We start from the raw sequence: 27,688 nt of genomic DNA on the forward strand, positions 1-27,688 counted from the left end.
GTTTCTTTGGATGAAGCCAGAGTGGGATATATACACTTTATCAATATAATAACCTACAACCGGGATTTTTGAAGTTTAATTTAGAACATTTGTTTTAACATTTAAAATTGTAGGTTAGTCAGAGAGATAGTTCGGTAGGTTATGTGCATTCTTTTCATGCCAGAAACATTGGTAAATTCTCCAGGATAGCATGTTCTTTGAGCCTTCCAGGGTGACTTCCAAGCACAAAGCTGTTGTTGCCCACAAATCCAAACAGAAATATAGTTAGATGTATATAAATTCAATTCTTTTGAAAATTATTTATTTGAGTATTTAATATTTTATTATTTATTTTCAAAAATATGATATTTATTTTTCTAAAATATTATGAAAAATATTTTTGTTTGTTTTTGAGCCACACCCACTAGTGGTCAGAGATCTGCACAGAGGAATCACTCCTGGTGTCCTCAGAGACCATATGAAATGCCAGAGATTAGAGCCTGGGTTGGCCACATTCAAGAAAATGGTAGGAGACTACAGAATTGTCTAGAGGAAACCTGAAAGTCTGTGTAACATCTCCTGAGCAAGCACACTGACTCAGACAAGGACCAGGGCTTGTCTGTACCACCATTCGAGCCCCTTATGAAAATCACTGAAAGGAAATTTGACCATGTAATCTTGAGACTTCTCTAAGTACCCTCATGATATCTTCTATATTTTATGCAAATCTATAAACTTGCTCTATATGGCTTTTCATATCTTTTAGTGCTGCTTATTTTTTATCTAATATACAATTCTGTATCTTACTTGAAATATTATTTGTAATCTAGTCTATGAGCTCTTTTTAGATTTTATTTTCATTTCAGTTTCTTCAAATTCAATTAGCAGGGTCACTGTGGAACTACCTGTGCTTCTTCTTTATCTGTTCAGTGAGATCAGTAAACTTGGTGTCTGGGCTGGTGGCTGTTCCCTGTGCCCTCACTGACGAGACTCTGCAGCTGCTCCTTCTCTGGCCCATCAGAGTCGCTGAGCATGGACTGTAGTCTCCATAGGTGCTTCCTGCTGGGCTCTCCCATGGGGGAAAGCAAATCTCCTCACTGCTGACTCTGGGCTGAGATTTGGGTTCTAGATGCAGGACTCCGGAGGGTGTAGGTAATTCACTGTATCATTGTCATCTAGTTGTTCATTGATTTACTGGAGCGGGTGCCAGTAATGTCTCCATTCATCCCAGCCCTGAGATTTTAGCAGCCTCTCCTTACTCTTGTTTCCCAACGATTGGAGGCTCTTTTCAGGGTCAGGGGAATGAGACCTGTTATTGATACTGTATTTGGCATATCGAATACGCCACGCGGAGCTTGACAGGCTCTTCTGTGGTCCAAAAGACAAAAGAGAGAGAGAGAGAGAGAGAGAGAGAGAGAGAGAGAGCGAGAGAGAGAGAGAGAGAGAGAGAGAGAGAAGAAAAACAGAAAATGAAACTGTCTGAAAAAGAGCAGAGGCCTCCTGTTCCCACTGTCCGCAGCCCCCAAAAGCCGTAGGTAATTAGTGGATGGAAAATTGTTTGCATAGAAAGTCCTTACATTGACATAGATTGAAGAAGAAAAGGAGACTTGGGTAGAAATTCTCAAAGGTGGGGTCAGGGATCTTTATGTACCAGGGCCCGGGCTCCTCTCCTACTCGTGTGCCTCTCTCATTGCACAGGTACGTCAGACTTGAAGAGCCAGCCCCAACATACCCCACAACCTAAATATTATTTCTCCTATTCCAATTTTGAAGAAAAGCTTCCATAATGGCCAACTGAAGGAACAAGATTGTCATGGAAGATAAGACATACAGGATAATTCAGGAATACATTTGCAGATCAACTCAGAAAAAAGTTAGTCATATCCAATGTGGGGCTGGAGTGATAGCACAGCGGTGGGTGTTTGCCTTTCATGTAGCCGACCTGTGTTCGATTCCTCCACTACTCTCAGAGAGCCTGGCAAGCTACCAAGAGTATCTTCTGCACGCAGAGCCTGGCAAGCTACACGTGGCATATTGTATATGCAAAGAACACAAACATGAAAGCTTGTAACTATCTCACGGTGATTCAATAAAATTTAAAAAATTAAAAAAAAGAACAGTAACAATAAGTCTCACAATGAGAAACATTACTGGTGCCTGCTTGAACAAATCGATGAACAACAGGATAACAGTGACAGTGACATTCATTGTGATGATTTAATTGACTAAAAAGCCTGAATCTACTTGCTGGAAAATGAAATTGTTTATTTGTTCATTTTCACTTCTTCTGAATAATCACATATATTAAAACTAACCAAAACATAAATGAACCAAACAAAGAATATCCCTCAGATTCTTTAGCAAATTTCTCGAGAGTTGACCAATAATAAATAAACACAAAATACAAATCTATTTAAAAATCAGGAGAAATAATAATGCAAGAAAATAGGAATGACCTTTAAAAATAGAGCTAACACATTGCTAGATATTCACAATATAAGGAAGAAACACAAGAAATTATGACCTAAATAATTAGGGAATTATAAGGTAAAAATAAATTAGATAACACCATACAAAATAGAAATAGAATAGAAAAAGTTTCAGTGTGCTGACAACTATTTGAAAATGGAAAGATGGAAAAATTGTAACAGTAAGTAAAGTATATACCCAATAACAAAATGATCAAGATTAATATAATACCTAATTATAGGTAATAGGCAAAACATATATAAGAAATCTTTCTATATTTTTTGCTTTTGTTCTGTAAATATAAAATTCTCACAGAAAAATATCCCCATCATGAACATAGAGAAAAGAATAGAAATGTATTCTTTTTTCAAAAAAAAAGCATTCTATTTCCTCTGCTGTTTTAAATATTTGCCAGACCTAATTTATTTACTGCATGTAATCTGCATGTAATCTCATACTAGCCTATAAAACCTTTTTTGACAGGTGGTACATAAGGCTTACTCCTGGCTGTGTGGTCAGGGATCACTCCTAGCACGCTTAGAGAATAGAATTGGGGATTGAACACTAATCAGCCCCATCTGAGGGAGGTACTCTCCCCACTGAACCATAGCTCAAACCAAGACAAAGTTTTTTAACCATAAACATAACGTCACCTTGATAAACACCCAAAACCAATAAAAATATTTCTGAAATAAAATCAGTTATGAATACAAAGAAAGAGGAAATTACATAAGTGGTAATTGCTAAATGGGTGCAAGGATAGGTAGACACTTAGGCAGAATTGAAACTTTGAGAAGGATATTGAACAGAAGTAAAGAAGTTTCAACAAGGATTAGTAAAGATTGAATCAGAGTGATGGTACTAAGGGGAATTCAAAGGGAGAATTCTGAGTTGAATCCTAGCAACATTTTGAATGACTTCCGTTTTTAAAAAGAAGCAAAAGCAAAAATAAGAATTTGGTTTTACATGGCAAAAAAAATGTTTAATGCCATCAGTAATAAAGCAACTCAAAAGATAACCAGAGTATTTTTCAATGTACTTTCACTTGTTTGAGTCATATCAACTGTCAGGATCCCAAAATATCAATACATTGGTAGTCTCTTCCAGATTTCTCCCATAATGACTATCAATTATCACCTTTGTTTCAGCAAGACTGTATTAATACTAAAAGTCCTGGTCTGGGTGAAGACTGGCTGTGCAAGGAAGACATGTGGCACATATGAAAGCATGTTCTGCCCACTGTGTCTGTGCACACAACTTAGTGCCTCCCCACCCCTAGATGCTTAAATATCACTTCTTTCTCACTTGCAAAAGATTTTCCCAGTCTTCCTCAGAAGAACAACTAAAATCACAGTGTCCTGGTTAGTTAGTATAACTAAAAACAAAATATTTTCAGTTCATATATGCTTGAAAAATATTTTTAATGTTGAAGATACACTCTTTCATCTCTGACAAATGATAAATAACAAGGGGAATTTGGTGTCCTGCACAGGAGGACCTATGAACAACTTTCTTATCTAACAGCATATGGTATGAAAAAACAGGGGCTCAGTTATGACCACTTGTTTATAAATAAACAAAGAAATCTAAAGAGTCCAAGTGGAGCATCATGGTTTGCCTGAGGTCCTGAGGAAGTCACAAAAAGTTTGATTTGTCATACTTCTAAGGAGAAACATTGTGAACTAGATAGTGGGAAGCAGGACGTACCATACTATCACAAAGTCCTGTACTAGTGTCCCTGAGCCTTTCTATATATTGGGGGTACATTCCATACCCAAAGTGACTAGGAATAAGCATAGTTGGGAGCAGCCACTTGAAACTGCCTGATTGTCTCTCCTGAGGTCTGAAAATCCACAATACTCAGGTGCATGGATACTAACACAGGCAACTTGAAGAGATACTCTATGAGGCTCACCATGCAAAGCAACCCTACGCAGTAGAGAGTTTCTGTTTTTTCTTCAAATAGAAGTAATTTGGGGTTTGCAGCAGCCCATTCTCAAGCACTTAAAGTGGGGTTCGAATGCTCAAACAGGAAGTACAGGATGCAATGGATATGAGTATACATCTATCATAGGAGATTTTGTTACTGCTTAGTTTGCTTTGCTTTAAGAACTGAAAACTAGACATTAATCAGGTACAAGTTCTAACCGAATTGGAGTGGTGAAGCATACAAACATGACATAAGAAATTATCCATATGGCAAATTATCTATATTATTCCAGATCTTGATCAATTCCTTCACTTAAATCCTGGTTTCCTAGGACCTGGCTTCTCATTAAGTTAGGCTTTACTTTATTTTGGTTATTTTTGTACACAAGCTAAACACAGGAAATTTTCTAGGCACGAACAAGTTATGTTATCACGGTAAAGTCAATTACATTTTCTCAGAAGCATCATAATATCCATTCTCACTACGGGTAAGGAGGGAAACAAAAGTTTATGTATTTATGGCATCCATTTTCATTTTATACAATATAAATATATGTATTGCTATAAATTCATATGCATAAAGATATCACATAAATCACATATGCAATATTTGAAAATTAATTCAAATTATATCCTATAGTCATTAATTTCCAGAAAAGTATTGAGAAATTCTTATGAAATGAAGGAACTTCTCTTCTGAAAATTTTTCAAACTTTTTAATATGAGGAAGTTACCATAGGACATCGATGCTTTTGATTTTTTGGTCTTGGGGCATGGGTCATGTTGTATTATGCGGGTTATGTGTGTGACATGACCATGCTCAGATAATAGTCCTGTTTCTGTACTCAGGAATTAATACTGACAGGTACAGGAGACCATATGGGATGCCAGGGATAGAACCTGGGTCAGGAGCATTCAGTTAGGGCAAGGTCCTTACCCACTGTACTTTCTCTCCAGCCCCATGACACTTTTAAAGTGAACAAGGCCTGCAGCAAGTCCAGACTGTATGAGCCCCAGATAATCTAATCTCTTTGGTCTGATCTATAAGTGACAACAGGTGCTTCCTCCTAAGGGACTAACATAGCTCCCAACCATCCCAGGCTTCCCCCTCCCAGCAAAGGTAGTCCTTAATTGAAGAGACAATTGGGGGAGGGCATGTATGCTAAAGAACTCAGGTTTTCAGCAAGCACACCCAACAATAACACTTCCCTCAGGGCCAGAGGAACAAGAAAGAGGCCCCACAGGTCAAGAGTCAACTATGTGGTCAGTGTGTCATACTGACACACTTGAAAGTCATACTATGAGTAAACTCCTCTCTTCTTTCTTCTTGTCCTCCTCTTCCTTACTCACTTGCCCAGTTTGTGGAGACTTCAGTGACCAGAACTTGGAGGATTCTCTTGACTTCCATCTTCATTCCTGACATGCTTCTGTTTCCATTTCAGGATCCAATTCTCAGGCTGTGGTGAATCAGCCTTCACTGACCATGAATCCAGAAGAGACAGTCATTCTCACATGTGGTCTCAGCATTGAAGCAGTCACTGATGGTCAGTATTCCTACTGGTTTCAACAGAAGACTGGTCAAGCTCCCAAGACACTAATTTACGACATATCCAAAACACCACTGGGCTCTGCTCTGATTCTCTGTCTCTCTCCTTGAGAACTAAGCTATTCTCACACTTTCCTGGTCCCAGACAAAGAAGTGATGCACAGCAGGGAAAACTTGTCTCTGTGTTCTCTACATGCTTCTAGATTGTTCAATATTTGTACAAATGAAAACATTGTTTAAAAAATGGATGCTCAGGGCCGGAGCGATAGCACAGCGGGTAGGGCATTTGCCTTGCACGTGGCCATCCCGGGTTCAATCCCCGGCATCCCATATGGACCCCCAAGCACCTCCAGGAGTGCAGAGCCAGGAGTAACCCTGAGCATCGCCGGGTGTGACCCAAAAAGAAAAAAAAATGGATGCTCAAAGTTAGAAAATAGAAATAGGCAGAGGAAATTAACAAGGAGAGAAAGAAATTTTCCAACAGTGGAGAAACTTAGCATAGAACTAAGTTAGATGTAGCTCGAGTGTGTGTGTGTGTGTGTGTGTGTGTGTGTGTGTGTGTGTGTGTGAGTGTGCATGGTGGGCAGGAGGGGGTTATAGAAAAAACTGGGTTGATCTTTGTGCTACCTGCCAAGTGACAGGCTTTTCATGAGTATTTAGGGATGTTACAGTGTGGGCTGGCTGACTTAGTTCTTTTGGGATATCTATTTGACCATTTAAGATAGGTATTGACCATTCTCTCTTAGTGTCAAAACACTCTAGCTCTGCAGTGGAACTTTTGTCTTGGGAAATTTCAAACTTCCCTTCCTCAAAAAGGTGAACTCAAGACGTGAGAGGATGCTTAAAGTGTGGAATGGAGACAGCTAAAAATGAACTGGTAACATAAGTCGCTAATGATAAAATGAGGCTCCCTCTTTCATTTTCCCCTCTCAAAGAAAAAAATTCTGACTGCAGTCAGGAAATGGATCATCACATTGCTCAAGGTACTTCCTGCTTATGGGCATCAATAGTGCAGTGAAGGTGTCTTCGGAAGAAGGATGTGGGGAGGTCGTCAGTAACACGCCTCAGTTCCTTGCGTCTGGTTGCACATTAGTCACCTTCTGTAATTTAATGGCCTCAAACATACAGGAAACAAATTCGACAAGAAGGTTATAAGGCCAGATCCTGTTGTAGTCAGAATCCCACCATGGATTCAAGAAATCAGGACCTAAGAGAGCCAAGACTAAGCATTTTCTATGGAAATCATGCCTGAGAAGCCTGTTCCCAACTAGGGGGTCTTTCAGTGAGTTGAAGATTGGTCTGGATTTGTCTAGATTTGTTCACAAAGGAGCAAAAAACCTTTCGAAGCATAGCACACCAATGATGGGCTGAGGTGATCTCACCTTTAGGCAATGGGTAAAATATTTTGAGGTCAAAGGCCAATTATTCCCAAGGCAATGGAGGGCTTTAGAAATTTTTTTTAAAAATTCATGATACTGGAATGTAGCCATACAAACAGGGAGAGGAAGCTGAGATGATAATCTTCAAATCATGTCTATTCTGGGTAGCGTCAGGAAATATAACTTAAAATATTGTGAATGAGAGTCAAGTTTTGTGAGCTGTACAATAGGTATGTGCCAATAGTTTTAATGTGGGAAAATAATGAAAAACTTTAAGAAAAGCTTGCTTAATGCTAGTCTCCCCTTGAATGCCTCAGACCCAATAGATGAGGTTATTTGACTCCTCTAACTCCAGGGGTTCAGTAGCAGCACCCTCAAGCACTTTAGGTGGAGTTGGGATGCTCATCCCGAGAACATACAGGACTCAAAGGACTTCAAATTCCCTTTTATCTACAATAGATTTTGTTTAGTTTTCATTTAAGAACTGAGAACTAAATAGTACTCAGCAGTAAAAGGCACAGGTGGCAGTGAAGCATTACACGTGATATCATCAATTACCCATATGGCAAAGTATCCACATTAGTCCATGAGTTTTTCAGGAACTTGCAGCAATTAACAGGAAAGAATCCTGTAGCTCAGAGCTTCAGCTCAACAGAGTTGTCTAAGGAAAGTGGAGGAGGATAAAGAAGAAGAAGAAGAATGCTGATGTGTGCAGATTCCCCTTTCATAAAACTCATTCATCCGGTTCCTGCCTGGGGAATCACAGAGACTGAATTTATATTGTTAGAGACCTAAAATCTCCAGATCTGAGAAAAGAAATTGGAAACAAGGAAAAAAAGACAAGCAATGCTTAATCTTCTCATCAGTGGACACTAGGGGGGGCAGTGTGCCATATTCTGAGAGCAAGTTCTGCAATGAGCTGCAGCTCCAGACCCTAGGGCCCTCTAGTACATGTCACTGACATGATACAACTCAGAAACTGCCATGGTCACACTGCTGAGTGACTCACAGGAACTCATTTGCATGACAGCCCCACCTCCACAGGAGGAAGCAGGTATAATGAGAGCTTGGAGGCTGGTCCTGAGCTGAGGAGTCTGACAAATCACAGCCTTGGGTTGTCTCCACCATGGCCTGGGCTCCTCTCCTGTTCACATTTCTGGCTCACTGCACAGGTCAGGGGGACTCTCTGGGTTGGTGGGAGAAAATGGCAAAGGATACTCTGCTGCACCTTTGTATTATTGTTTTATCCTAAGCCCTTGATCTCACATCTGTTTTCAGGGGTCACTTCTCAGAATGTGGTGATTCAAGAATCCTCACTAGCCACAACTCCTGGAGGCACAGTTACACTCACCTGTGGCTCCAGTACTGGGGCTGTCACCACCAATCACGTTGCCAGCTGGGTTCAACAGAAGCCCTACCAGAAACCCTGGGGTCTAATGGGTGGAACCAGTAATAGATATCCTGATGTTCCTGCCCGATTCTCTGGCTCCCTGCTTGGAAACAAGGCAGTCCTCACCATCACTGGAGCCAAGGAAGAGGACGAGGCTGAGTATTTCTGTGCTCTGTGGTTCAGCAACCATTTCCACAGTGACAGATGGAAGTGGGGAAGTGAGACATAAACCCATAGCTAAGCTTCATCTTTTGTTGCTGATTACAGCAGCAAAAGATAGATGACTTCTAGTAAAGTCATCTATTGCTATGTCTTCTCTATATTGTTGATGAAAAATAACAAATATTCCTGCAAACTTTCAAGTAAACAAAGTTATTCCAGGTCATGACCAATTCCTTCACTTAAATACTGGTGTCCTAGTTCCTGGCTTCTTATTAAGTTAGGATTTACTCTATTTTTTTTTTTTGGCATACAAGCTGATCACAGGAATTACCAGGCATGCACAAGTAATGTTATTGGTGTAAAATCAATTATATTTCCTCCATATGCAGCATCACTATCAATGTTGACTCTCATTATGAGTACAGAATAAAACAATATTTTATGTAATTATAACATCACTGAAAACTTTTTATATAGTATACATGTTGCTCTAAATTAATACACATTTAATATAACATAATCATATGGAATGTTTAAAATTAATTCCAATTACATTCTGTCATCAGTAATGTCCAGAAAATCATTGAAAATTACTTATGAAATGAATGATCATTTGCTCTGAAAAATTACAAACAACACTGTATATTGAGGAAGTTACCATGGGACACGGATACTTTAGATTTGGGGGGTTTGGGTTTTGTTTTGTTTTGGCGGCCACACCCAGCAATGCTTAGGGGTTGCTGCTAGCTGTGCACTCAGGAATTCCTCCTTATGTTCTGAAAGATGACAGTTGATGTTTCTTTGGATGAAGTCACAGTGGGATGTATATACTTTATCAGTATAATAACCCACCCTTGGAATTTTTAAAATTTAATTTAGAACATTTGTTTTAACATTTAAATTTATAGGTTAGTCAGAGAGATAGTTCAGTAGGTTATGTGCATTCTTATCATGCCAGAAGCATTGGTAAATTCTCCAGGATTGCAGTTCTTTGAGCCTCGCAGACGGGACTTTCAAACACAAAGCGGGGGTTGCCCCAAAATCCAAACAAAAACAAAGTTAGAGGTATAAAAATTTAATTATTTTAAAAATTATTTATTTGAGTATTGAGTATAGTATTATTATGTTTTCAAAAATATGATATACTTTTATAAAATTTATGAAAAAGGGCTGGAGCGATAACACAGAAGGTAGGGCATTTGCTTTGCACGCGGCCATCTGGGGTCAATTCCTCCATTCCTCTCAGAGAGCCCAGCAAGCTACCGAGAGTATCCCTCCCGCACTGTAGAGCATGGCAAGCTACCCATGGCATATTCAATAAGCCAAAAACAGTACAACAAGTCTCACGGTGGAGATGTTACTGGTGCCTGCTGAAGCAACTCGATGAACAATGGGACAACAGTGCGACGACAGTGCTACAGTTACAAAAAATATTTTTGTTTGTATTTGAGCCACACCCACTAGTGGTCAGAGATCTGTACAGATGGATCACTCCTGGTGTCCTCAGAGACCGTATGAAATGCCAGAGATTAGAGCCTGAGTTGGCCACATTCACGGAAATGGTAGGAAACTACAGAATTGTGTAGACGAAACCTGAAAGCCTGAGTAACATCTCCTGAGCAAGCACACTGACTCAGACAAGGACCAGGGCTTGTCTGTACCACCATTTGAGCCCCTTATGAAAATCATTGAAATGAAATTTGACCATGTAATCTTGAGACTTCTCTAACTACCCTCATGATATCTTCTACATTTTATGCAAATCTATAAACTTGCTCTACATGGCTTTTCATATCTTTTACTACTGTTTATTTTTATCTAATATACAATTCTGTACCTTTCTTGAAATATTATTTGTAATCTAGTCTATGAGCTCTTTTAAGATATTATTTTCATTTCAGTTTTTTCAAATACAATTAGCAGGGTCACTGTGGAACTACATGTGCTTCTTCTTTATCTGTTCAGTGAGATCAGTAAACTTGGTGTCTGGGCCTGGTGGCTGTTCCCTGTGCATTCAGATGAGACTCTGCAGCTGCTCCTTCTCTGGCCTATCAAAGTCACCTGAGCATGGACTTAGTCTTCATAGGTGCTTCCTGCTGGGCTCTCCCACAGGGGAAAGCAAATCTTTTTCCTGCTGACTCTGCACTGAGATTTGGACTCATTTAATTAATAGATGGAAACTTGTTTTGCATAGATAGTCCTTACTTTTACATAGGGTGAAGAAGTAAAAGGGACTTGGGTAGAAATTCTCAAAGGTGGGGTCAGGGATCTTTAGCTACCAGGGACCGGGCTCCTCTCCTACTCATGTGCCTCTCACTGCACAGGTAGGGTCAGACCTTAAGAGCTAGCACCAATATACCCCACAACCTATATAATTTTTCCACCCAATTTTTAAGAAAAGTTTCCAAAATGGCCAACTCAAGGAGCAAAATTGTGATGGAAGATAGCACATCCAGGGTAATTCAGGAACACATTTGCAGATCAACTCTGAAAGAATCACTCATACCCAATGTGATGGTTTAATTGGCTGAAAAGCCTGAATCTATTTGCTGGCAAATGAAATTGTTCATTTGTTCATTTTCATTTCTTCTGAATAATCACATATATTATTCACATATGTTACTCTCTGCAGGCAGAAAGGCTCTTGCCCGCCCCCCTGGCTGTCTTCCCCAGGGCCCCTCAGAGGGCATGGGCTCCAGCTTCCCTCCCCACCCCGAGCAGAGCTCCCAGCGGCCGAAGGCCACCGAACCTAGCTACAGCCATACTCGAGGCCCCTCTCCATATGTTCGGACAGGCCTCACGCATGAAGGTACCTGCAGAGGAACCAGGTGTGTGTAATCCCAGCAAAGGCCAACATCCAGAGAGAGACTTAAAAGCAAGCTCCCAGAAGTGATATCCTGTAGCCTACCTACTTCTCCCTCTGGGAGAAACTGGCAATCTTCTGAGAGTTTCCTGCCCACATGGGACAGCCATGCAAGCTTCCCATGGTGTATTCATATGCTAAATCCAGTAACAAGCTGGATCTCATTCCCCTGACCCTGAAAGAGCCCCCAGTGAGACATCATTGGGAGGGCCCAGTCGAGATAGACTTCTAAGATTTCAGGGAAAGGACGAAATGAGAAGTTACAGAGTCTGCTAGAGAAATTGAAGATTAATGGGATTTCGTGATTGTGATCGTGAATCACATATATTAAAACTAACCAAAACATACAGAACCAAATACAGAATATCCCTCAGATTGTTTAGCAAATTTCTCGAGAGTTGAACCAATAATAAAAAATAAGGCAAGAATACACAAATGACCTTTAAAAATAAGTCTAACACATTGTTGGATATTCACAATATAATATAAGAAGTAAACACAGAAACTTATAACCTATATAATTAGGGAATTATAAAGTAAAAAATAAATTAGATATCACCACACAATAGAATAGAAAAAGTTCAGTGCATTGACACCTATTTGAAAATGAAAAGATGGAGAAATTGTAACAGCAACTAAAGTAACCAAATGATCAAGATTAACATAATACCTAATTATAGGTAAAAATCAAAACATATGTAAGAAATCTCTATTTTTTTGCATTTTGTCTGTAAATTTAAAATTTTTACAGAAAAAAATCCTCATCAAGAACATAGATAAAAGAATTAAAATGTATTCTTTTTTCTTCTGCCTGTTTTAAATACTTGCCATATCTAATATTGTACTGCATGCAATCTCATACTAGCCTGTAAACCTTTTTAGCCACGTGGTATTCAGGGCTTATTCCTGGCTGTGTGGCCAGGAATCATTCCTAGCAAGCCTTGAAGACAGTATGAGATACTGGGGATTGAACCCTATTCAGCCACATGCAAGGGAGGTACTCTCCCCACTAAACTATAGCTCAAACCAAGACAAAGATTTTTGACAATAAACATGATGTCACCTTGGTAAACGCCCCAAACCAATAAAAAATACTTCAAAGTAAAATGAGTTATGAGTACAAAGAAAGAGGAAATTACATAAGTGATCATTGATAAATGGGTACAAGGATAGGTAGACACTTAGGCAGAACTGAAAGTTTGAGGAGGATATTGAACAGAACTAAAGAAATAGTAACAAGGATTAGTAAAGACTGAGTCAGAGTGATGGTACTAAGCAGTATTCGAAGGAAATGAGTTGAATCCTGGCAATATTTTGAATGATTTCCATTAAAAAAACAAAAGCAAAAATAAGAATTTGGTTTTACATGATGAAAAAGGATCTTTTAAAAGACTAAAAGACACGTAAACAAAACCACTTTGCTCTGAATAATTAAAATACACTAAACATTATCTTGAGATATCAGCAGGGGGCACTGTTGCTTTTGAAGAAAACAAGGCCTGTAGCTTGCCCAGACTGAAGAAGTGCCAACAGGTGCTTCCTCCCAAGGGACTAAACCAGCTGAAAACCACCCCAGAGTTAGTGTTGCCTTGAAGACACAGTATTGGGGAGGGGATTTATGCTAAGTGACTCAGATTTGCAGCAAGAACCCACAACACAAACCCTTCCCCCTGGGTCAGAGGGACATAAAAGAGGCCCCAGAGTCCTGTGTCAGCTGTGTGGCCAGAATGTCCTTGAGAGTCTGCACCATGAGCAGGACTCCTCTCCTCCTCGTCGTTCTTCTTGTCCTTACTCACTGCCCAGGTTCATGGAGATTCAAGTGACCAACTTTTGGGGAATTTCTCTGATTTCCATTTTCATTCCTGACATGCTTCTGCTTCCATTTCAGGGTCCAGTTCTCAGGCTGTGGTGACTCAGGATCCTTCACTGACCGTGAGCCCGGGAGGGACAGTCATTCTCACATGTGCTTCCAGCACTGGAGCCGTCACTGATGGTCAGTATCCATACTGGTTCCAGCAGAAGTCTGGTCAAGCTCCCAGAACTATGATTTACAACACAAACAAAAAACTCTCCTGGACTCCGGCCCGGTTCTCAGGTTCCATCCGTGGGGACAAAGCTGCCCTCACAATCTCGGGGGCCCAATCAGAGGATGAGGCTGAATACTACTGTTTGCTGGTATACAGTGGTGCTCAACACAGTGATACATTTAGATGAGAAACCAGTACATAAACCTGCCCTTGTTACCTTGGGTCGATGAAGAATCTTGCTATGCAGTTGCTGTAAATCTCCATGCATTTAGATTTAAATTTTACTCAGTTTTACTCAAGGAATATTTGCAATGTTCCTTGAATTTACACTAATTTTTAAATTTAAAATTTTATTCTTTATTATGACTCATGATTTACCAAGTTATTCATAATACAGTTATTTCAGGCATTCAATGTTTCAACACCAATCCCGCCATCAGTGTGTCTTTCCCTCCACCAATGTGTCTAACCCACCTCTCAAGCTTGCCCTCTTAACAGGCACAAACTAATTTACTTCATATTGCTTATTACAACAAAAGGATGTGCACTGGTGACCTGGTATAAGGAACCAATTCTAATACTACCTGTGGCTGATTATTATGACACAAGCTACTGAATGATGGCCAAGAGACAGATTTATTCAGGACAAGTAATGATTACACAAAAACAAAAGAAATGCAGTACATGCAGAACAAAGGCATGTGGTAAGGCGAGGTGAAAGCAAAGATTAATGAGAAGGAAAATGAATGGTTACATGGACTCCGTGTAGTTTCTGGTGAAATAAGTGCCCAGGGTCTCTAATGTCTCTACCAAGGAACAAAGCTTATACTCCTTCAAAGGTTTCATACACAGAGGAAACCCTCTTTCCCAAGCCCGGACAATGATAAATTACTAATCTTTAATTAATCTATACTGTTCCCCTGCAGGGAGTCTCTTGTCCCCTAGCCTGCCTGTCTTCCAAGGGGTCTCTCGGAGGAGGCGGACTTCAGTTTCCCTTCCCGCTCCGAGCAGAGGTCCTGTGACTGAAGGAAGACCTCCGGAGCCTAGCCACAGCCATGCTCAAGGCCCCTCTCCACAAGTTCGGATGAGCCTCACGCATGAAGGAACCAGCAGAGGAACCCAGGTGTGTGGGACTGGGGCTGAGACCTCCAAGTCTGCTCGGATTGGGACTGGGTCTCTTCTGCCCAGATTTCCCATTTTCCAGTAGCTAGGCGGTCACAGCCAGAGACTGCCCCTGGCACTGTGGAATCCCACCAACAGCCAACATCCAGAGACTATAAAACCAAGCTCCCGGACATCTTGTAGCCTAGTTCTCCCTCTAGGAGAACCTGGAAAGCTACTGAGAGTTTCCTGCCCACATGGGAGAGTCTCGCAAGCTCCTCATGGTGTATTCATATGCCAAAACCAGTAACAATGATGGTTCTCATTCCCCTGATCCTGAAAGAGCCTCCAATGCGGCACCAAAGTGCCCTAATGTTTAACTATAAGTTAAGAGCTTGGTCTAAAACAAATTATGCCATGATCCCAAAGTAATAACTAGATTTGGACCCTGCTGGGGTTAGGAATGATTGATCCAGCCTGAGCACTGTAGTTTGAGTCTGTGGTGAGATGTCTCCAGGAGAGTCACCCTATAAGCCCAAAAGTGTCTATTACTGTGTCTATACAGAATGGTAAATATTAGAAGAATTAAAGATGCTAATTAAGTTGCAGGTCTAAGGAGAGGAGAAACACACCTAAACGCTGTTTTGCCCTCATGGGCTGCTGGTGGTCAAGAAGTCTGGAAAAAACATTTTTAATCATGCATCCTGTGGGGAGGCATGGTTGGGGAGGCGTGGTGAGAGGGTAAAAAAAAGCGGCTGCAGGGAGAAAGGGGGATTGTTGAGAGAAATGGATTCATGGATGGATGGATTGATAGATTGATTGAAGTAGACAGAGATAGAGCAGACAGATATAGCGGGAAGAAAGAATTGCATGGTTAGATAGAAACAGCAGAGAGATAGACATAGAGAGAGGGGGGGGGTTGGAAAGAGCTGGGAGAGACAAGGGATTGAATAAATGGCAACTTGGCAACAGGTTGGCCATCATTTTTCCTTCATCTATCCAAGGAAACAGCCATCCCGGGTGGAGAAGCAGCTGGAGAGCACCAAATGCAGGCGGCGAGAGAGACCTTAGAAATTTTGCTTAGAAAACTAATGATTCAGACTCTGACCCATTCCCAGAATTATGAGTGTCTTTGCAGGTTCCCTCGCCCAGCCTGTGTTTACTCAGCCAAACCTCTCGGCATCTTCTGGGACAAAAGCCAGACTTATCTGCACCTGTTCATTGGATACAGTGTTGGAAACTACAAGGTTAGCTGCCAGCAGCAGAAGTCAGGGAGTCCTCCATGGTATCTCCTGAACTACCACAGTGACCCACAAAAGGGCCCGGGCCCTGAGGTCCCTACTCACTTTTCTGGATCCAAAGATGCCTTTGCTAATGCAGGCATTCTGCTCATCTCTGGGCTGCAGCCTGAGGATGAGGCTGACTCTTTTTCCTTGGCTGGCTGCAGTTGGAACTCTCACAGTGACACACACACACACACACACACACACACACACACACAGGCAGGAAAGTGGTTGAAAACCTTGAACGGTTCAGGAGCCAGATCTCTGACTCTTACCCAGTTTACATGTTCTGAATATGCACTACTTTGATTTGCAATTTGCTTTCAGATTACTCCCTCATATCTGAACTCTGGATCAAAATAAATATATGTATCTAATCAATCAATGTCTGTATTGATTGATCTTCAGGAATCTCTATCTGATTTTATCACTTAGGACCCTGATGTTCTATAGGTTACAATCTGAGTATATTGCTATTATTAGCTGACTTTATTGTCTAGCCACCATTATTTTTTTCACCCAGGTGAAAGGGATAAATAAATTCAAGTTTCTTGTTCTTTGTCTGAGCTCTTTCTTCTCCATGTCTCTGACACATCAGAGCTCATGCCTCTTCTTCTTCTGACAATTCCCAAAAAAATTTTCTCACTTCTTTGTGTATGTCCATGTCTTTGAATTTTTTGAGTTTGTCAAGAGAACTGATGAAGTCCAAGTTTCTTCTTCTGGTCCAAAATAAGCTCATTGGAAGCATCTTTGAGATGTTTATCAGTTTTCAGGTTCAGAATCTCAGTGGGCCTAACCTAGTCAACTGCAGTATGATTTCCTTGGAGAAACACTGTCATCAGTGAGATAATAAATAATGCTATAGGCCCACTCAGTCTAAGGTCTCTGAGGGAATGTCTCTCTGAGTGAAGATGGACTGTATGTTCTTTCTCACACACATAATTTCTTCTGCTAACACTATATTTGTATTGTCCTGGGACTCTGAAGCTGGAGGACTTCTTATTTATTCCTTCAGAATCAGGGATCAACCTCTGGCTGACTCAGGGATCAACCTCTGCATCCTCACTGTCAGAATCTGCAGGAAGATGAATCTTCTTCAGCAAAACACACCAGTAGTAACTGTGTAACCGGGTTTCATTAATAATTCCTGTCTGGGAAGTGTTGTGAAAAGTTGCTTGCTGAGGTAAGTTTGATCAAAGACATCTCAGGGCAGGGATTTCTTCCCTTTGTGCAACTCAACTATAAGAAAAGATGAGATCATGAAGTTAACTGCTACATGGATGGATCCAGAGAGCAACATCCTGATTGAAGTAATCAGAAGGACAGACACAAATGATCTCTCTCATGCACAGATATAAAGAAACACAGTAGTGGAATACCTAATGGCCAAAGGCTACAGAAACTGGGAACTGATCTTTAGTAGGAATCTAACCACAGGGTCTCTGGGAGAAGGGCGTACACTGGAGGGAAGTGGACACACCAGCTTGAATATTTTATTTATTTTTAAATTATTACGTTTTTGTTTTGGCAGCCTCACCTAAAAATGATCAGACCTTATTCCTAGCTTGGTGCTCAGGGATCACCTCTGATGGGGCCCAGGGGATCATATGGTGGGTGCCAGGTTCCAACCAGGTTGTCCACATGCAAGAAGAGTGCCCTACAAGTTGTACTATTTCTCAGTCATTGGAATGTTCTATAGAGCTTTAAAATCATGGTGATTAATTAATTTTTATTGCATTTAATATTTTTAAAAAATTTTATTTTCATAAAGTTGTTCACAATAATTGATTCCATCAATATTCAACACCAATCCCACCACCATGACACCTTCCCATCACCATGTTTTCGAATTTTCCCACCACCCATCAGGCCTTCCCCACAGGCAAATGCAAGATAATTTACTTTGTATTACTTTGCTATGAGTAATATCAATATCTATAAGATCCTATCTCACAGTATTTCTACAAAAGAGTTAAAAAATAATAATATGAGATGATGCATGGTCACAAAAGCAGCAACAGTTTCCTAGAATTCTAAAACTTTAAATAATTGGGGTCCGGAGACATTCTGCAGTGAGCTGCTGGGTTCAGAGATTCATTTGTGAGTCTCTGGATCAGGGCCATTTATGAGCTTAAATGGCACCCAGAGGCGGTTTGTGGGTGTGACAGTCAGGACCCTTAAAGGGCAGGCAGATGGGAAAGGGTAGCCAAGTTCCCACCTCTTGAGGGCTGGAGTTTTCAGTTACTGGTCCCACATACCTGGGTTTTTCAGCAGATTTATTCTCTTGTGTGGGGGCCAAGCCAGGACAAGCCTGTGAATATCTGCCACAAGAGTGACAGGGATTGGGTTCTGGAGGTTTGCAGCTGCAGGGCTTCCTTTGGGGCAGGCGGAGAGAGGATGCCTGCTCCAGGCTCTGTAGTGAAATCAGCCTGGTGCAAAGTGTGGAAACAAATATGCCAAGAGCAGTTTGTGGACATGACAGCCAGGACCCTGGAAGGGTGGGGAGATGGGAATTAATTTTTTTTAACTAGCCTAAACCTATTTATTAATTAATTAATTTTTATTTATTTATTTTTGTTATTTATTTTATTGAATCACCATGTGGAAAGTTACAAAGTTCTCAGGTTTATATCTCATTTATACAATACTCAAACACCCATCCCTTTACCAGTGCCCATATTCCACCACCAAAAACCCCAGTATACCTCCCACCCCCCGCCCCCCACCCCCACCTGCGTAAGTGATAAATTTCACTTCATTTTCTGTTTACCTTGATTACATTCCATATTTCAACACAAAACTCACTATTGTTGTTGGAGTTTCCCCCCAAAAAAGACAGCCCTACTGCCAAGGAAGCATTTGATAATTAGTTTTCCATTACTGAGAATGAAGAGATACGAAATCCAGCTGTTCCAAGTACATAACTCTTTTTTTTTCTCCTTCCCTCAGCCCCAAGTTTGTGCCTGCTTAATAGTCCTCATAATATGGCGGTGGCACGGGGGGAAACTTGAGAAAGAAGGATATTTCCCCTCCTCGGCAGGCGTGGGGCTATGGCTTAGTTCAGTCTAGAGACATGAAACTAGCCTACATTTAATGGCTCTTTATAACATATAAAATTCATGCAGCTGGCCAAAGGAACAAATGCAAAAAAGAAGCACATTTCCATTCATACATTACCAAATTATACCATTCCCATCACTTATTTTATGCTATTTTCTAATACTTTCATAATAATGTGAAATAATAATGAAAATTAAGCTCACCTTTGTCTTGGCCATATCATGAAGTCTATCTATAGTATATGCATGAGTTTGTGTAATATGTGTGTGTGAGAGAGAGACAGAGAGAGAAGGAGAGCTAAGTCATAATTTCATGTGTAAATTTCTATTTTGGCTTTTCAGAATTTATTTGAATTTGATCATGAGTCAACTGTGAGAAATAATTTTATTCAAGTATTAATATGATATATCACTTTAAGATATGTAAACAAGGGTCAAGCATGTGTCATTGCAATGAATACTAATTTGTCCTTTTAACCAATTTGTAAATATTTCACTAGAATTTTAAAAAATATATTCATAACAGTTATATAAAATATAACTTTTGCATAATTTTCTTAATTGAATAAATACTAGTAAGCTATATTTACCACTATTATAACTACATCACAAGAATTAGAATATTTTCCTTTTATGAAATGTATGTAGACTGCGCCATAGTAATAGAGCATTTGTCCTGCACATAAACACCCAGGAACTTCAAATAGTCCCAGGGTGATTCCTGAGTTCAGATCATGGAGTAAACATTGAACACTGCCAGATGTGGGCCCAAATAGTAGATGAAGAAAATTTATGTGATGTGAAAAAAATTTTAAATTTAACATCTTGAAATTTTCTGAGAAAGTATCTGAATTGTAAGCCATTCTGTGGAATGCCTACATAATAACTTTTCATAGGTTGTGAAAAAAACTAATATTTTATTTGTTTTATTTCAAATGCAGCCAATTTTGTATTTTTCTAGATGAATATGCATTTCACTAACTCAATAATACAAAAAATCAGGGTTTTTTTTCTATTCTTTTCAAGTACAGCCAATAGGGGGAGCTGTGGAACTCCCTTCCTTTTTGAGCACAGCTGCTAAGTGAGGGCCATTAACTCAGAGAAACCAGTCCTGGGGTGTGGGCCTGTGAACAGTGAGTGGGATTCAGCTCTTGTGTACTCTGGGCTAGGACCTCTGTGTGTGTTCTCTGCAGGTGCTTCCTCCCAGAACTCCCCCTCAAAACTCTGTCCATTCTGTCTGGAGTGTGAGCTGAGCCCCACCAACATGAACAGCAGGAGATGGGAAGTTATTAAATTTAACTGATTTGCATGGACAGCTCCTCCTCTGGCAGAGGGAGACAAGTAGGTGTGGGGCAGCCAGTGCCCACTGTGGGATCAGAGGGTGGTGTGCACCATGGCCTGGACTGCTCTCCTGCTCACGCTCCTCTTTCACTGCACAGGTATGGCTAGGACTCAAGAGGCTGCCTGGTAGAACTTCCTCCTTGTTCGTAGTATTGATGAGTTTAACCTGATTCTTGCCTGAAGATAATGCAAGTCTTACTTCGCAGGGTCCCTCTCCAGCCTGTGCTGACTCGGGAGCCTTCAGTCTCTGCATCTCCTGGAACAGCAGCCAGACTCACCTGCACCCTCAGCAGTGGTTTCAGTGTTGGCAGCTATGTAGTAAGCTGGTACCAGCAGAAGACTGGGAACTCTCCTAGGTTTCTGCTGTATTACTACACAAATACACAGTTGGGATCTGGAGTTTCCAATCGCTTCTCTGGATCCAAAGACACCTCAGCCAATGCGGGACTCCTGCACATCTCTGGGCTGCAGTCTGAGGATGAGGCTGACTATTACTGTATGATTGGATACGGTAGTGGTAGTCACAGTGACACAGGCATATGGGGAAGTGGTACAAAAACTTTCATCTGTTTTGAAACTCAGATAATGACCCTGTTCCAATTCAAAGCTCTTTAAGCATATAGCAATTTTATTTGGAAGTAATTTTTGTTTCATAATGACCTATCCAGTATTTTCTTATTTAACGCAGTTGAATTTGAAACTTCTAATAAACTTTCAATAACAATAAGAAACTCATGCAGAGGTCAAAATTTTACTCAGCTAATTAAATTTTAAAAGCCACTCACGTCCCACCTCCATAACTGTGTAAGTTCCTCATCTACTGGACTTATTCCAGAGACTCAAACAAATCTCTAAAGAACTCACCTAGCCACACACACACAAAAGTCTCAAAAACCCATTCCTTACTGAGAGCTCCGGGAGGGGGATAGGTGGGCCAGCTCTTGCCAAACAAAACCCTTACAGTCACTCCCCTAAAACCACATTCCAGTTAAAAATTGAACTCCAACCGGACAGCCCAGTTAAGAGCTCTTGAGTTTCTAGAGCATGCAGCAGCAAAGGCACGTCCATCACCTACATCACTGATATGCCAGTAGTAGATGGATGGCATGTAAAGTAGAAACCAACCGATCTCCGCTAACAAAAACATTAACAATGGAGGTTAACTTCCAGCAACAGCTTAGTAAAAGCCTCAGACAACGATTTCATGTCTCATGCTGAGATACAATTTTCACAAATATTTTTATACAGAAATATATTTTTTTAAATCTTGAAGGTAGAAAGGATAGGTTTTTATTGTGCCTCTTCTTCAGAATTTTAAGTTTTCCTTTTTTCTAAATTAGTGAATCATTGAGAGGTACAGTTACATATTTATAAACTTTCGTGCTTGCATTTCAGTCATACAGTGATCGAGTACCCATCCCTCCGCCAGTGCCCATTATAGAAATATTTTTTTATCATTCTGTTAGGGATAAAAAAACATTATAAAGTAAATTATTGTCGGCCTGCTATGGGCACAGGCTTGAGGGGTGGTTGGGAAAAATGGAGAAAGTGGTGGGAGGAAAGTGGTAATGATGGTGAGATGGGTGTTGAAATATTGAATACCTATAATCAATCATCACGAACAACTTTCTAAACCATGATGTGGGTGTCTGGGTGGGGGACGATCAAACTAGAACCAATTGGGCTGAATTTTAAAAGACTGGAGCAATAGCTTAGCACAGTAGGGCATTTGCTTTGCACTCGGCCAACCCGAGTTTGATTCCTCTGTCCCTCTCAGAGAGCCCAGCAAGCTACCGAGAGTATCCTGCCGACATGGCAGAGCCGGGCAAGTTACTCATCTTATATTCGATATGCCAAAAACAGTAACAAGTCTCACAATGGAGATGTTACTCGTGCCCGACAATGCTACAGTGCTATTTACATTGCAATTTAAGCCTGCATTGCTCAGATCACCAGCACCATAATAAATATAGAAATCCTTTTATAGCACTTAGAATATGTTTTTGTAGGCATTTGAGAATTGCTTTACATGACCATCCACCCCTCACCCTTACTGACAGTCCCCTGTGCTCAGGGCTATGTCATTTGCTTTGATCATATGGATAAGGCACTCAGATATGAGAAGCTGTGCAGACTCAAACAAAAAATATCCAGAAAAGAAATGGTCTTGACTCATACTCTCAGGTACTGAAGCTTCCATTGCAAAGTCTGAACAGAGGGGGCTAGAGGGGGAAACTGGATTTGAGGTTCTGGGTCAACATTGATGTATTCCAGCAAAAGTGATAAACTCGGAGAGGGATGTGCTACTCTTATAGGCAACACCATTCAGGACCCAAAAGCGTTCCTCTGATTGTTTCCTTCTCCTTAAACTGGACTGTATCCTCTACTTCTTGATCCCTGCAAGCAGTTGACCAACAGTCCAAGATATTGATGCCGGCTGGCCACACATCAAGGATATCACTTAAGGTAACTTTATTTTTTTTTAAATTTTTTTATTGAATCACCAAGTGGAGGGTTACATAGTTCTCAGGATTGTCAGTTATATAATACTCAAACACCCTTCCCTTCACCAGTGCCCATCTTCCATCACCAACCCCCCCAGTATATCTGCCGCCCCCTCCCACCTCCCCAGTCCCCACCCTTGTACGTGATAAGTTTCACTTCGTTTACGCTTATCTCGATTACATTCCATGTTTCAACACACAACTCACTACCGTTGCTGGGGTTTCCCCCCAAGAAGAAAAAGACAGTCCTATTGCCAAGGAGGCATTTGATAGTTCTCCATTGCTAAGAATATAGAGATATTAAGTCCCGCTGTTTGTTACATAACTTTTCTTTTTCCCCCTTGCCCCACGCCACCGAGTTCACGCCTGTTTAGTAATCGCCACGCTGTCTGACAAAGGGAAAAAAAACCGAAGAGGATGGTTATTTCCCGTCATCAGCCGGCCTGGGGCTCTGGCTTAGTTGATAGTCTAGTAGAGTGTCTGCAAGCAGTTTCTGGAACCAAAAAATCTTGCGCTGGTATCGGCTCCGGCTCGAGATTCCACCAGCGTCCCGCTGTTCCATGTACATAACTTTTCCCCTTATATCCCATTCCCACGCCACCAGGTCTGTTTGCTTAATGGACATCACACTATGTTTGACACCACGCCGCGTTTCTTCCCGAGAAAGAAGGATATTTCTTCTCAGCCGGCTTGGGGATATAGCTTAGTTCAGTCTAGAGAGATGGCTACCACTTTGATTGCCTTCAATATTTCAACAAAAGACTTACTATTCTTGTTAGGATCTCCCACAAAAGTCCGACCCATTAAGAAGGAACCATTACATATTGCTGATACTAAGATGACATTAGGTCACGCGGCCGCGGCAGCGGCCACGCGGTTTTGGGTTTCTGTATAAAGTCCAGGGGAAATTCTGCCTGAAATTCTATCACTACAATCTTTTACCCTTTTATGGTGCTCATAAGATGGGAAAACCTAGAGAAATACCGGGCCCCCCGCACGGGCGGAAGTGGGAAAGCTCCCTTGTCCTCCTCAGTCATACTGGGGCTGCGGGCGCGGCGAAGTGGGGAAGCCCACGTGGCTGCACTCTCTTTAAGTGTCCGATGTGGGCGGAGACCGGTACTTCCCTGCCCTCGATCTCCCGCCAGCTGCGCTGCGCATTTGGGTGCGTCTCTCCATTTTGTGCTCAGAGAAGTGGGGTGGAGGCTGTGCTGTGCTCAGGAGAAGTTGAAGGAGAGAGAGAGAGAGAGAGAGAGAGAGAGAGAGAGAGAGAGAGAGAGAGAGAAAGAGAGAAACGCCGGGCTCCCGCACAGGGGGCCTGGCTGAAACGCTCAAATCACATACTGCAGGTTGCTGGCGGGCTGCTGGTGTCCAAAGCAGCTCCCTCATCTTCCTCCGTCATACTTGGGCTGCGGGCGCGGCGAAGTGGGGAAGCCCTCGTGGCTGCACTCTCTTTAAGTGTCCGATGTTAAGGTAACTTTATCCATAAAAGCTACATAGAAAGACATGATATAATATCTATATTTTTATTTACAGGAAACAATGACAACATTGGGGTTCCTAAAAGAAGCTCCAAAGGTAAACCCTAAATTTGCTGGATTTGATTTACTCTCATGGTTCCAGGTCTAATTGTCTTATCCTGAAATAATGAACCTCTTGTTCATTCCTTTGAGGACAAGGATGAGCATTCTTGTCAGGTCAGTGACTATAGTGTCCATACCACCAAGAGTTTCTGCTCCTGATGTATAGACTCAAATCTGCTATCTGTTCATTTCTGTACGTTCCTCTATCTCTTCCTGTGTCCCCACATGCTTCCTCTCCTGTCTTCCTCTAACACATTCTAAAAATAAAGAATGAGTTCAGTAGAAATATATAGTTGGTCACACACATAAATAACTACAATTTTATTTCTAGGGCTAAAATAGCTGCAACCATATGGTGATGTGGATGAGATGGGGCGATAAGAAGTGAAGAAGTCCTTTCATGTCACCCAGGTATCTAGTTCCACTTTGTCCACACCTCATACGTGATGCTCTTTATGAGCCAGGACTTGCCTGTTGTTCCTGAGACCTAAAGCTTTAGGAAATTTATATTCATATTCATTTTCCTTAAATCATTTCAACTCTCTGGCTCATGCTTGCTGTGAAGAAACATTGTTATGCTTTGGTAATTTTGCGTTTAGAGTTTATAGTTACAAATTGTATTGTGATAAATAAACTGGTAGAGACTTATTCCTAGAAACCCTTGTTCTTCTTCAGGGTCAGTGTTTGCAGTATTTACTAGTACAGTGAGGCAAATCCAAAAGTTTTAAATAATAGGACATATCTTGTCAAGTGGTAGAGGAAAATGAAAATATAAGGGGGTGAAAAGGGAGATAGTTTAGGGGTCAGTTGTGTGATTTGCTTTACAAGGCTGCTGTTGATCCCCAGTTTGATCTGTAGTCCCTACCAGGTTAGGTGTAACCCTGGGAGGTTGCCCTGGTGGCCCCCTACACTGTTGCACCAGAGCAGAGCAAAAGGGTCATAACATTGAACATTGGCCTCAATTGGCACAGTATCAAGGATTGTGTAGACTAGGTCCTCTGAGCACTACTTTGGAGGCTCTCACCACACAAAATGGGCACCTTCCAGAATAATATTTTTGGCTTGGATGTGGGCCATACCCTGAGGTCTCAGGAGCTATTCTTCCTTCTGTTCTCAGGAGTAATGCTAGTGGTTCTAGGGGACCACAGGCAGTACTAGAGATCAAATAAGGTCAGCCACGTGCAAGCAAGCACTTTAGCTCTTTAAGTTTCTGCTGTCCATGAAATTCTGTATCATTCCTTCATCTGAGCAATAATATCATTTGCCAGTCGAATAGCCCAAAACAGGAATAAGCCCCGTTCTGAGACTGCTCAATGCACTTTCTAAATTTCTTTTTGTTGGGAATCTGAGTTATCAAATCTAGGTATTCTTCCAAATGTTCTTGTACTTATGTGGTGGGGGCAGTGGTTTATAAAATTATCTTCTCCAAAGAGCATAGATTCTGGACATTGCCTGGGTTTATCCCCAGCAGACCTTCCCTAACACTATCCGTAACACTGTCTCTGCAGTCATTTCAATAAACAGTCCTTTCAAATCCTACCAGACTGCATCAATTCTAAAGCTGCAATCCCAGGTTTTTCGAGATGTTGAGGACATTGACTACCAAGTCTGAAGAAAGTACTAGGGAGGTCCAGCTGTGGACATGGGTCTAATGCTATTATCTTGTTGGAAAAATCACACATAGGAACACATCTAGTGAGGCAAAAGAAGGACTCTAATCAACCTTACTTCTAGTTAAGAATTGCAATCTGTAAACATCTCAGATCCATAATCGTAGCTTTCATAGCATACATTAATTACCACAAGGCCAAACACAACTCACCACATTTTCAGTTTCTCCTACCTACTAAGACATTCTCTGCTCTTTCCCCATTCTCCAATGACATCAATTTCAGATGTCTAGTCCTTTTGAAAGCCTATGTTGTATGTCATCATTTTTAGTTGTAAATTTATGGAGGAGGAGAGGTTGGTGTCTATAATATCTGCCATCTATCTTGACTCTCAATGGTTAAATTTCTACAAACTTCTGAAGCTAGAGTAATATAAGTGTAGTTCAATGCAACCAGAGACCAAAGAGAAATTTTTATCTATATAATAAAAATAAATAAAAACTAAAGATTTGTAAATAAATAAGAGTCCAATTCCATGAATTAAAACTACAAAAGACAGCTGCAAAACTGAAACAGGCTTAACTAAGAAGATTAGGTACTGGTATAAAGAAAACGACAAAACGCTACTCCAAGAAATACAGGAGAACATGAGGAAATGGAGACACATCCCCTACTCATGGACTGGGAGAATTAACATTGTCAAAACTACAATATTTTCCAGGCATGGCATAGATTTAATACCATCCCTATTAGAATACCCATAATATTCTTTTGCAAAGAAATAAACCAAACACTCCTGAAATTCATATGGAACAGTATACCCCTACAAATAGAGAAAGAAATCTTTGGAAAAATTAATAAGATAAGTATCAACGTCCCCCAATTCAAACTGTAATACAAAGCAGAAGTAATTAAAACATCATGGTATTGGAATAAAGACAGACCTGCAGACCAATGGAATAGAGATGAATATCTTGACACGAGTCCTCAAATACATGATCATTTAATATTTGATAAGGGAACAAGAAATATGAAGTGGAGCAAGGAAATCCTATTCAACAAGGGTGCTGGAAAAACTGGGCAGTTACATGTAAAACATGAACTTAGACCTCGTTCTAAGCATGCAAAAAAGTCATATTAAAATGAATTAAATATCTCAACATAAAACCTAAATCCATAAGACACATGGAAGAAAATGTAGGCAAAAACATCCATGACATTAAAGTGAAAGGCACTTCAAAGAGGGTATTCCGGAGATATCGGTGGTGAGGAATGTGCACTGGTGGAGGAATGGGTGTTTGATCAGTATGTGATTGCAATCCATACATGAAAGCTTGTAACTGTCTCATGGTGATTCAATAAAATTTTTTAAAAAAAGATAAAACACCACTGACTAAGCTAGTAGAAACAAAGAGAAACATATGGTACTATAGGAAGCTAAGAAGCTTCTGCGCCTCCAAAGAAAC

General features: G+C 40.8%; 1 protein-coding gene and 1 gene segment (V, D, J or C); both read left to right on the forward strand.

The window, feature by feature from the left end:
- Window positions 1-190: 190 nt before the first annotated feature.
- LOC129407044 (immunoglobulin lambda-1 light chain-like) lies at window positions 191-13,931 on the forward strand. The gene is made up of 4 exons (XM_055147156.1): window positions 191-263; window positions 5,820-5,921; window positions 8,581-8,874; window positions 13,606-13,931. The coding sequence occupies exons 1-4, from the start codon at window positions 191-193 to the stop codon at window positions 13,929-13,931; spliced, it is 795 nt and encodes a 264-aa protein (XP_055003131.1).
- Window positions 13,932-20,580: 6,649 nt separating this feature from the next.
- On the forward strand, window positions 20,581-21,143 carry LOC101558032 (immunoglobulin lambda variable 5-37-like). The segment is given in 2 exon segments: window positions 20,581-20,636; window positions 20,744-21,143. Coding segments are annotated over 2 exon segments (456 nt in total).
- Window positions 21,144-27,688: the final 6,545 nt, after the last annotated feature.

This window comes from Sorex araneus, chromosome 9 (assembly GCF_027595985.1).
Source record: "Sorex araneus isolate mSorAra2 chromosome 9, mSorAra2.pri, whole genome shotgun sequence".
NCBI classification, from domain to species: Eukaryota; Metazoa; Chordata; class Mammalia; order Eulipotyphla; family Soricidae; genus Sorex; species Sorex araneus.